Source organism: Acyrthosiphon pisum, chromosome A1 (assembly GCF_005508785.2).
Source record: "Acyrthosiphon pisum isolate AL4f chromosome A1, pea_aphid_22Mar2018_4r6ur, whole genome shotgun sequence".
NCBI lineage: Eukaryota > Metazoa > Arthropoda > Insecta > Hemiptera > Aphididae > Acyrthosiphon > Acyrthosiphon pisum.
The window spans coordinates 97127204-97140385 of NC_042494.1; the positions used below are offsets into that span (position 1 = coordinate 97127204).

Here is a 13182-nt window from a genome sequence, read left to right on the forward strand (position 1 = left end):
TTTGAGCTGTTTACCGGACAATTTCAGTTTCCAATTTTATTAGTTTTTTTTTCTATGAATGTCAATAAAACTTTATTTGTTGAGTAAAAATACTTGAAAATTTAATACAAGGCTCTTACTATATTGTTACAATGACATTTGAAAAATATTAAAAATCTTTAGCCACAGTTTTTTTTTTATTAGCATTTAAAGTTCAAAAATTTATAAAATATGTAAAAATCACGAAAATTAGCAAATTATTTTAAATTAATAATTCGTAAAAATGTTTGTTTTTAGAACTAAGATTTGAAAATGTAATACAAGATTCTTCATAAGTTTGTCTATCTTTTTAAAAAAAAAAATGTCTACAAGCAAGTCAAATTAAATTTTTATGAGCGTTTGAAATTCATATTTTTACAACATTTGATATTCACTCGATTTTTTACGTAATGATTATCTTATTTTATTGTAATTAAAAAACGAATGACTGTAGATATTTGAAAATTTCACTGAATGTTTATATTAGCATTTTCTATATACGATAAATGTTTGAAAATAATTTGACTCTTTTTGAGCTGTTTACGGACATTGTCAGTTTTCAATTTTTTTAGTTTTTTTTTCTATAAATATCAATAAAATTTTTTTTGTTGGGTAAAAAGCGTGAAAATTTAATGCAAGACCCCTGATATATTGTTACAATAGCAATTAAAAAATATTAAAAATGCATAGGCACAATTTTTTTTTATAAGCATTTGAAGTTCAAATTTTGACAAAATTTATCAAATTTAAAATTTAATAATTATTTTGTAGTTAAAAATTTATAAAATGTTCAATATTTATATCTAAGGATTGAAAATTTAAAACGAGATTCCGCGTAAATATTTAATTCTGTTACTGAAAATTCTAAGAAATACATAAGCACAGTTTATTTTTATAGTCATTTTAAGTTCAAATTTTGACGAAATTACATATTAAAAAACCTGGAATAACTATTTTAGTTATTTTGTTGTGATTGTATAATATTATTTGTGGGTACTTGAAACTTCTAAAGTATACTATTATATATCTATGATACTATGATAGTACCACGGTTTGTTGTTGATGTATAACGCGTTACCTAATGGATATTATGATATGATTAATTTGAAAATTATTATAGGTACCTATTATAGATAAGTATACCTAAATATGTATGTCTAATACATAGACTGACATACCGTCTCCGCTCAGAATCGTTTTTCTTATACAGTGATATTATATCATTGAATTCAAATTTAATACTGTCCATTATACAGTGACCCACTTGTAACCTACTGTACAGCAGAGCGACATCCACTTACCCACCTTTTTTTTTGTTTAAGGTAGAAAAACTTTTATGAATTTCTAACTAAAAAATAATTTGCAAATTTTAGGGATTTTGAGGAATTTTTTCTTAATTCGAACCTTAAATAGTTCAATGTATATAAAAATTACATCGCACCTGTATCTTTAATATTTTTGATCAGCTATTATAACATCTTTTTTACTAAGGGAAAAAAGTTTTTATTGACAGTAATTTAAAAAAAAAATGTGTTAACATTTGAAAAATGTCGCAAGGTTATTATTAGTTTCAAGAAAGTCAAACTGTCAAACATTTTCAAAATTGTTATCATATATGGAAAATACTGATGTAAATATTTTGTAAATATTTACCTAGTGTTAATTTAAAGGGTTATTAGGTTTTGAATTATACCAAAAAAATTGAATCGATTTTTCAAAAATTTGTTTTGCGTAGAAATTACCATTTTTTCACTTTTTTTTTAAGACGCTTTCAAAAACTACTGAGATTTTCAATTTGTGCCTGCTAAAAGTACCAACTAGATTCATTTTTCTGTCAGAAAAAATTCTGAAAAAATTGGAATAATAATACAATTTTGAAATAATATATTTTTCCAGGACCCACTTAGAAAAATGTTGAAAATCTGCCACTGATCTCAGTCTCCATTACCTTGTTAGAGCCGTTATAACTATACGGGTTGCAGGGTTCAAAGTTTTAAATATACAATATGTTGAACGAAATTTTTTTTACTTATATATTACTTATATAATGTATTATTATTATTATTATTATAACTATTATTATGTATATTATGTATTATAAATTCTAATTTGTAATTTATATTGCTGGTTATAATTAATAATATCCTTCCCATCAAATAAAACAAACTATTTGTCTGTGTTAGTTCCTGCAATGAACTATAAAAGTGTAAAGTTCCAAAAAACAACTTAAAAATCTGTTTTTTTACTAAAAATATTTTTTTTACATAATTATTATATTAAAAGTAGATATATATTATAGGACTATTGATTATACTTTAATAACATTAATTTAATAATATGTTAATTTCTAGAGAGTTGGCATTGGAGATAGGGTGTCAAATGATTTACGTGGAGTGCTCCAGTCATTTTACTGCAAAAGCTGTTGAAAGATTTGAATTTCAATGTATATATTCGTTGTCTTATACAGATTACGTGAACAAGCAAGGTGATGTGGTGTTCAAGACACAGTTTCCTCATAAATATTTCAAAGTCCATGTATTACTTCTCTAAAATATTTTATATTAATTTACATAGTTATATGCCAAACTAAATCTGTAACGGGTTGAACCCAAATAAGATAATATTAACATTATGTATAATTTAAACTTTACAATATAAATTATTAATGTACATGGATAGTACTTTGCTATCCGACTCTAATAGTAATCAATAAAAAATGTATACAGTTGTTATACAAGAAATGAATAATTGTCTATTTTATAAATAACTATTGAACTTTAACTATTCAAAGTTTGGACGAGCACTGCGAAAAGTACCTTAGTATTGAGATGCAAATGTTGCAATGTATGGTTGCCAATATGTCACCAGGTTTTTTAATAATAAGTGTCCTGTTGGTTCCGATTGATCCTACTGACTACTACTTAGTATTATCTCACCTAGACTTGTTTAAAAACAAACAATTAGGCTTTATAGGTTATGGTTTCGATTTTTGTGAATAAATTATATCCTCTCTCCATCGTTTAGGGGGGCTAGCTTTTACTCAGATACGCCCAGATTTAAGTTATAACTACTAACTAATACCATGGATTATACATAGTATTACATAGTATTATACCTACTATGTATAACACTATAATCAATGCTAATACCTATTAAGTATTATTGTCCAATGTCGATTAGATAATGAGTAGGTAATGATTATGTTAATTATAAAGTTGTGTAGCCGTGTTGGTATAATTTATAATATAATATAGTATATTAGTATAAATCACTTTATAGCTGGAGCCTGGAGTACCTATGACCTACCTATATATGTAATAAGTTGGTATACCAATTAGGTAGGTTACCTACCTCATTCAACAATAATAGTACTCTATTTATGTCAGTCGTAATAATTTACCCGATACACATATCAGCATTTATATTAGTTAGTACACATTAATTAAGTGATTATACTCTATTAATCTTAACTATTTACATTTAGACGTGTTGAAGTTTTAAGATTTTCACTATTAAATCTAAATTAAGGTAAGTAATAGGTAGATATCTATTATCTAAGTAGTTGTGAAAGTGAGTATACCTATATATAAACAACTTTATTAGTATAAATATATAAATATAGCAGACTGCTCACTTTTTGAGTTGTCTTATGGCACAGTTTACCGTTCAATATTCTTGTAGATAGTTTGTGTAATAGAATAAAATATAGATGGATATAAAATAAATAAAATTAATATAATAATCAAATTAATAGATAAACACATAAATAGCGAAATAAAATAGAATGATTACAATATTAATAATTGTTAGTTACGAATATAAATATAATTAGGTACAATTTTATTTTTTTTTGACCAACGTACGTTCCAGTCTCATAATTGTAGACGTTTGGGTGAGGTATTTCAAATAGTTTGTACAACTTTATAATCTCAGTTTTTAAAGCGAAAAAATCTTTTAATCATCAACTTTGGTGGAGGTTTTTTGGTAGAAAATTGGAACTAGATGCTACTTTTTAATGGTCGAAATTGAAAATTCTTAGTACCTACCTACTTTTTAAAAGTAATCTAGAAAAAATATGAAAATGTGTTAAAAGTTTAATATTATTATAAAAAAAAAATTGTTTGGTAATCTTGGTTAGGCTGTCTTCGCATGGATCTAAAATTGTCGATAAAAATTTTTCGTTTGGTAAAAAAGCTAAAAAAGTTAATATAAGGTTCCTCAAAAAGTTTATTATTGCTATTTAAAAATACTTACGATACCTACATAGACAAAATGATTTGTTATAAGAGTTCTTAACTCAGATTAGGATTTCTTATACAATATAATAGGTATATTATAGGTGTAATTGAATTCAAATTTAACATCTCTTTTATCAGTGCCACCCTGACTACGATTTAGCCCCCACCCCCCCAAAAAAATAATAAATATTCCTTAATGATTAAGATATAAGCCGTCTATGGGTTATTTTAAATTAATAGTTTTGTTAGGTGGGCTGTACTCTGTAGCCCCTCAAAATTTAACCATAGTTACACCTATGTCCTTATTTATTAGTGAGTACCTAGTAAGTGGTAACCTACTTGACAATTGACACCTAATGTTCAGCAGAGCGGATCGTAGGTACTGCCCCACATTTTTTATTTGTGTATGCTTAACTGATCCGTTAAAATGTATACTAATTTACGACTCGTTTACTAGTTTGCTATACAGTTGAAATATGATAACTATATATTTATATAAAATGAGTGTTATACGAAAAAAATGTAGTTTTTGAAGTTTTTCATCGATAAGTTCAAAACGACGTTTGTCCGAGCTTTTTTTTTACATTCTTACAAAGCACCCTAAAACACACATTTTAGAAAAAAAAAAAAATTTGAAAAATCGATGGGTTGCTAAACCAGAACCGTTTCGATAGATTTTTTCATAGATAAGTATAATATATAATGGATCTTCTCTACATCGGAACTCAGACAATATAAAATATAAATTATAATATACATTTATCTACTTTGCGGTTGGGAATAGGCCATAGGGAGTTGTACATCCGTCAATCCTTGCATGTTAAACAGTAAACACATGACTAAATAATTTATCGTTAAACAGACAACCGCTAGATGGCAGATACATAAATAATAACTATTGTCTATGGAAATCATATAGATTTATTGTTCCATGATCATATTAAACAATATTATGATCATTTTTATCCATAGATATTAAACATATGGTTACGGCATTCCTTTATACATTCTACATACACTGTTTAGGCCAACATAACGGAGAGAGAAACGATGGTTCTCACTCGCACACATCTTCTGTGTGACAAGAAAAGTAAAACTTTTGTAAGAGAGAGAAAACATAATATGTACAGATAATTGATGATTATGACATCTAGCGGTTAATAATAGTATGAATTATGTTAGCTTACAGATTTTTGTGTTAATAACATAATATGCCGCATCCATTAGTTTAATATCAATGTTTTTATCTCATATACAATAGGTTGGCACCACTGTAGTCTTTAACAGTGGTATATTATGTTGGTTGCTGAATAATCCGATAACCCCCCTCCTTATATCCGGTACGTATTGTTGCGTTTCATGTTCTTCACCGAGACTGTGGTTATAAAATACAAACTATAATCTTTTTCACCCGTGCTTGTTGACGACAACATTACCAAAATGGTGAGTACCTTATTTTATTTTTGATTTTTCATCCGTTCGGATCGTAATGGGATTCTACTGGAACAACAAACTGTCGGACGCAATTGCCGAGGAACCTGTCCGTCCGCCGTAATCTAATGGCACCTGGGCTGTTGACGTGCCTTTCACTAGTTGTTTCTTTAGCCGTTGATTGTTGATTGGTTTTTTCAGTCTTTGGTCATCCCAGAAAAGTTCCAGCACATTTTGCGTATCCTCAGCACCAACATCGATGGCAAACGTAAAGTCATGTTCGCCATGACCGCCATCAAGGGTATCGGTAGACGTTTTTCCAACATTGTGTTGAAAAAGGCCGACGTCGACCTGAACAAAAGAGCTGGAGAATGTACCGACGAAGAGGTTTGTATGATTTGTTATTCGATAACCTTTGTCAGGAAAATGTGTATGTATTTAATATCATCATCTCCGTTCAAGACGGTTGCAAACGTCTTTGAGAATATTACGTCAATTATTTCACGTAGTACTATTTTACGTTTGCTAAAGCAAATGCCTTGCAATTACCAAGGGCTTTTGGTGGACCTTTACTAAGTGGCCCATGCATGTGAAGGAATAACTTTAATAGTTGTTAATTTTCAATATTAGTTATATTAATATGAAATGATTAGATGGTTGATTTGTGCAAATTGAACATGCACATTGGATAGAAATTCAATTGTTGATAAAATGTTTATCCACATTCAGTTTCTGCTACCTATGTTGTAGGTAGTTTACACCGAAAAGAAACTTTCTAGCACATATTGAGAAATTTTGCTTGCCAATACTTGTAATGCTAAATGGTTAAATTGTGCAAAATCAAATAGTACTGATTGTGTTTGAGTTATTTAATTTTTTATTTAATTTTTACATATGTGTTTACAACATTTTCTTATACATTTTTAGTTAATTAATACTAAAAATATTAGTAGGTATTAAGGTAATAAGTATCTTCAATAATTAAACTTGAATTATTTACAAGCAATATTGAACACCTTAATATTTTGGGAATTTAGTATTTTAATTTTTATATATTTAAAGCACGGTGTATTCTAAAAAAATATTGCGTTTATTTAATTTCTAAGTAAATGTTACAAATTCTGTGCTAAAACAATAATCTTCATTAGGATAATATAAATGCAATATATTCATTTGATATTCTATCGGTGAAGAGACAATAATATATCATATTCTTTTAGCAGAAAATATGGAAATCCGAAATACTAAATATCTTAAGTGTACAATGTGATTGTCATTCATGAATAAGCATAATCAACGGTTCATTATGTATGTATGTAATGAAATTGGTAAATTATGCAAAATTAATAATTATATATAAATCTACCTATTTAGTAAATTCTATTTAATGGCAATTTCCTCAGATTTATTTTAAGGACATGACTGCAATAAATCAGTATCTATTGAACATTGTGTCAAAAGTGTAATTATTTGTTACAATTATGAATCTCTTCTAATTTCTTTTAAATAGCATACAGTAAAACCTCAAAATACTGGACACTCTCGGTCACTAAATTTGTGTGTTATTCAAAGGTGTCTGCTGTTCCCAAGAAAATGTTATTTATTAATTTAATTGATAGGTGCCCATTTGGAGAGTTTAATGAATTTATAAATTGGTTCATTCATTTTTAGGATCACAAGAATTTAAATTATACTCAACATAGGTTATTTCAATTTAATTAATATATTTTTATGCACCGTTTATTTTAATAACAGTACATTTATTTCTTATTAAATGTCAAGAATTCTGTGCTAAAACAATAATCTACATTAGGATAATATAAATGCGAAATATTCATTTGATATTCTATCGGTGGAGAGATATTAAAATACCATATTCTTTTCACAGGAATATAAAAACTAAATACCTGAACTGTAGAAACTGTACAATATGATTGTAATTCACGAATAAGCATAATCAACGGTTCATTATGTATGTATGTAATGAAATTGGTAAATTATGCAAAATTAATAATCATTTACAAATTTATTTAGTAAATTCTATTTAATTGCAATTTACTCATAATTTGTTGAAGTACATGACTACAATTTATCAGTTACCTATCTATTAGATATCGTGTTAGGCATAATAATATATGGTTATGAATCTATAGATACTTCTTTAAAAAAAGTGTATTTATAGATAGATTAGTTAAATTTTAGAATCATCAGAAATTAAATATATTTAAATACATTTGTATGCACTGTCTATTTAAATAATTTAACATTTATTTCTTATTAAATGTCAAGAACTCTGTGCTAAAACAATAATCTACATTAGGATAATATAAATGCAAAATATTCATTTGATATTCTATCGGTGGAGAAACAATAAAAAATCAATATACTTTCTATCATGACAAATTAAATATGTATCATCACAGTATTTTAAAATGCATCTTCCGCTCTTTACTTCGCCTTAATCGTAGTGCTCCACTTCTTATTGGATAGCAATCATACACATTCATATATTATATAACAAAATCAACCAATGAGAAGTAGAAAACTATGATATTGGCCGTAGCTGAAGGGGATGCGCATACTGTTACATGTTTTACCCCTATATTCTTATATAATATGTCTTCAAAATTATATTATACCATTGTTCGAAATAAAATATAAATCTGTTTTTGATGCTACCTATCGGAAGTCTTCTTTTTTCAGGTAAAAAAATAGTTACCAAAATCTGACAGTTCTACATGGTCTGAGATTTATTCCCTTGAAGTATTTTTTTTTGATATAATACATCCTATCAACCCCCAAATAGATATTGAGTTGTAGTTTAGTGGAAAAGTATTAGAATTGAAATGGAAACTAAAATATAAAATTTAATTTTAACATTTTATAGAATTGAGGAAAATCTGGAACCAGTTCCCTTATCATGAAAATATTACTTAAATAACCTTTCTTTAACTAAGTAGTTTTTTTTAATATTATGTTTTAAGTTTTTCACTGCTATGAACTCTATATTGTGTGGAAAAATACATATCGTTTTCTGCTAATATACTATTGCAGTACTTAGTCTATAGAACAAAATATGCACCTATTATCCATGAGATTATACCGAAAAATGCCTCCTACTAACCATGGTATAACCCTTCTATAAATGTATAACAAAATTAAAGTACATTAAGTTTGTTTTTAGTATATGATTTAGGAATATACAAAAATAAACATTAATTCAGCAGAGAAAGGATAATCATAGAAATAAAAAATGTTATAGGCTTGTGTTCACTAAAAATAAATATAATTTCTGCTAATTCATGTGAAATAATAATAGTTCTTTTAGAAATTAATTGCTCTGTTTAAGATAATATAATATGTTTTTATTCACAAATTCGCATGTTCAACGGTTCATTATATGTGTATATAATGAAATTGGTAAATTATGCAAAATAAATGTTTATATAATAAATCTATTTAGTAATTTCTATTTAATTGCTTTTTGCTGAGATTCATTTTAACTACAGTATTATACAACCTTAGATTTAAATATAAACATTTAAGGCCATGTTTAATTTAAATTTGTATTTTGTTTTTAACTGCTATTTAAATTTAATAAAGCACAATCAACGGTACATAATGTTCATACATTATGGAATTGGTAAATTTTGCAAAATTGATTATTATATGTAGAACTTCATTGACCATGTTTTATAGATTTTGTCTAATTTCTCTTTAATTACATTTTTTATATGAAAATTAACTTGTTATTCTTAAGTAAATACTTAAATTGAATCATTTACTCAAATATTTTGTTTATTTGTTTTTGTATTAGAATTTTAGTTTAGCATAATATATGGATTTATTATAAATATGTGTTATTTTTTTTATAGGTTGAAAAAATTATCACAATTATGCAAAATCCTCGTCAATACAAGATTCCAGACTGGTTTTTGAACAGACAAAAGGATGTTGTTGATGGAAAATTCTCTCAAGTATAATAATTTGAATTCATTTGTAAATATTACAATTTGCACAATCAAGTCATGAATATTGTATTAATTTACAGCTTACCTCCAGTACCCTTGACAGCAAATTGCGTGAAGATTTGGAAAGGTTGAAGAAAATAAAGGCTCACCGTGGTCTCCGTCATTACTGGGGGTTTGTATATTTTATTTAATATACTGACTTATAAAGATAATAAGCATTTGAATTTACCTGTTATAGAGTATTCATTTTAAGAAATCTTATAACAGATATGTTAGATACAATTCTGATTTGTCTTTATACTCTAGTATGCCTCATGCCAAATACAATTTTATTATTTATTGAAAAATTATTAAGTAAACATTAATTATATTTCAAAATTAAATTAATGGTGTAATAGTATTCTAACAATATTAGGAAATATTATATATTATCATGTTTAAATTACAAGCCAGATATTATTTTTATTTAAATTTTATATTAAGTAATTAGTTACAATGATTTTACAATTTTATAATATTTTATTTAAAAACTGGCCCTCCTGTGTCTAGTATTGTCTTGACTACTAGTATTTTGTATTCAACTAATTCATTTACTGAAGTTTTTGTTAGTTTGGTTGAAATGTTTATTTTAAAATGTATTATTACTTTATCCCAACTTCAAATCAATTCTTAATAATATTTGATTTATTGGTGTCTTGTGCTTATTTTTACACTTTTTTTTTTTTTACTTTAAATGATTTTAAAATTTGTAAAAATTATAACCAGTTAACAATGAGAAACATAAGTGATAATATATGTTAGTATTAAACTTAAAAAAATGTATATTTTTAATTATTTAAATTCATTCTTATTTAAAACAATTTACAATTTAACAACAATCAAGTTATTAACAATTTTTGTCATTTTTCAATTATTAAACTTTCTTCTTCTGCGATATAATTAATAACTCATGAAGTGAGCAAATATGATTTCTATGAACAATAATATAAATTACATATTTTTCTTAATTTATGGATATCATACACATTTTTCAATAAATATATGTATAAGTCTTAAAAGGTGTCCTATTTATAATGATTGGTTTTTAATTATAAAATGTACTTGCAAATGTAGATATAATGTATATGTTTTATAAATTTTAATTTGCAACAATAAGTGTTATATTTTGTCACCTGATTTTTAATCATTATTAGAAATGCCATTTGCCAACAGTTCTAAAGTTCAATTATATTTTGTTATTCTTAATAGCTCATAAAGTCCTATTTTATTAAATTATTATTGGAAACTGTATAATTTGATACAATTTTCTAACTAATTGTGTATTTTATATTTTTAGTTTGAGAGTACGTGGTCAGCATACCAAAACTACCGGACGTAGAGGAAGAACTGTTGGTGTATCTAAGAAGAAATAAGTTAATAAAAGTGATAATTTTTATTCAAATTTAAAGTGGTTTTTTTTCCCATTATTGCTTTTTTAACTTTCCATAAAATCCTTCTAAATTCTAGTGGATCAATGAATGTATTGGTTGTACAAATATGTGTGTTAAAAAAAAAAAAAAATGTTATTATCTTTTGAAGCAGTAAAAATGGTTAAATCTTTACTTTGAGGATGGTAAATTGAGTCTAGTTTTTACTCGTTGAAAGAAGGGTGGGATTAAAATAAAATTGTTACAGCCTAAGAAAATAATTGAGAATAACTAGCAAAAAATGGGAATATTTGTGCTAATCAATCATGTTTTTATTCACAAACAAGCCCGGATTAAGGGGGGGGGCAGGAGGGGCCTGGGCCTCGATACTTAGAATTTATTTAGGGGCCTCTAATTTGTCCATTACTTTTTTCGTTATAGGCTATGTGCACTAAACAAATCACCTAAAAAAAAATCGATGATTATTTAGTTAGGAAAAAAGCTTGTAAATTATAATTTATAAATAAAGTGATACATTATTCATTATTTATTGCTATATACCTAATATCTATATATTATATTTATTATATCAGGTACCTAATATTGAATAATATACAATACGTTCCTAGGTGAAGTGGCCGGCCAACGTCATATAAAACTATGAAAGTATACCAAAAATGATAAATAAATACCCTTTAAAGATTGAATCTAACTTTTTTATTTTTTTAGTTTTGGTCAATTAACTTTTTTTTTATCAAAACCATGCATATCGCGCATTTGTTTATGTATCTTCAAAACTCTTAAACATTTTGGCATAATTTTATTTTTATTTGACTTCACTCCGATACACATTATAATATACATTAATATTTTTTTCCGTACAGGGGCCTCATTTAAAATTTTGGCCCCTGGGCCTCAAAATGCCATAATCCGGGCTTGTTCAAAAAATAATATTTGTATACTCAGTTCAGAATATGATTGAACCACTTGGAGGACCAAAACACGTATACCCACTACAATCTGTGGGCTGTAGGGAGTCTTTCAGATAAAAAAAAATGGTCATCAAAATCCGACAATTCTACAAAGCTTGAGAGTTATTCCCGTAATGTCATTTTTTTTCGATATAATAACCCCCCCCCCCCCCCACACTAAATAGATATCGGGTAGTAGATTAGTGGAAAAGTCTTATGATTGAGGTGGTAACTATAATATAAAGTTCAATTTTCAATTTTTTTGAAATTGTGGAAAATTTGAAAAAACTGGCACTGCGACCCTTAACATTTTATTTTCAATCCATGTTTATAACACTTATTTCCAAGTCTGATGGCTTGAAAAAGTATTTCAATATTTCTCAAAAGTTATATTTACAATTTAAAAAAAAAAAACATTTTTTATAAACAAAAGTTTTTATTTTAATACCTTAAATTTGGAAATTTAATAATCTTTTCAAATAAATAAAAATAATATTATTTAGTAATTAGTATGGTGTTGGCAATATTTAGCTTAATCTACCATATTGCTAAAGATATTAGTAATGCATAATATAAAAATGTATGTTGAGAGTTGTTTTTATATTAATGATTTATCTTTAAATTCAAATTTAACATATCCGTGACAAATTCTTTTATGGTACGAAATATTTTTGTATTTGAACTATATGTACTATAAATCGCGGTAAAAAGGTCCGACGTAGATAAGTCGTGAAGCTATAAAGTCCGGTATATATATTTTATTATACATAACAATATTTAAAAAAATGAAACAATGATTATTATGTGCTTAGTATCATGACCTATATAATAAAATCGAAATAATTATTACATACAAATAAAATATACATAATATATTATTATGATTTCTTAATTAATTTGAATATTAACTATCGTCATAAAATATATAATATATTTAAAAAAATAAGTCAATGATTATAATAATTATGTGCTAGTATTATTACCTATATAAAAAATTGAAACAATATATTTAACAAAAAAAAAAATTTTATGATAAAATGTTTATCTAGTATTATGACGTATCAGTTTAAATTTTAAGTAACTAACTATCGTCAAAATAATAATATTTAAAAAAAAAATTAATTTTGTCAGGTAAATAATTTAGATA

The 13182-nt window shown here is 26.1% G+C and overlaps 2 protein-coding genes across 5 annotated transcripts in view; both read left to right on the forward strand.

Moving 5' to 3' along the window:
- AANAT3 (uncharacterized LOC100159490) overlaps window positions 1-2766 on the forward strand; it is a 15412-nt gene extending 12646 nt beyond the window's left edge. For 3 of the 4 annotated variants that reach the window (XM_008188740.3, XM_008188738.3, XM_008188739.3), the window contains exon 4: window positions 2370-2766. In XM_008188740.3, the coding sequence (XP_008186962.1) occupies window positions 2370-2568 (199 nt within the window). In that variant the 3' untranslated portion in view covers window positions 2569-2766. The remainder of the gene's footprint in view (window positions 1-2369) is intronic. The other variant, NM_001280564.1, reaches the window with a different exon arrangement.
- Window positions 2767-5605: 2839 nt separating this feature from the next.
- Window positions 5606-11099, forward strand: Rps18 (ribosomal protein S18). The gene is given in 5 exon segments (NM_001126217.2): window positions 5606-5699; window positions 5889-6074; window positions 9563-9664; window positions 9739-9830; window positions 10995-11099. Coding segments are annotated over 5 exon segments (459 nt in total). The 5' UTR covers window positions 5606-5696; the 3' UTR covers window positions 11071-11099.
- The last annotated feature ends 2083 nt before the right edge of the window (window positions 11100-13182 follow it).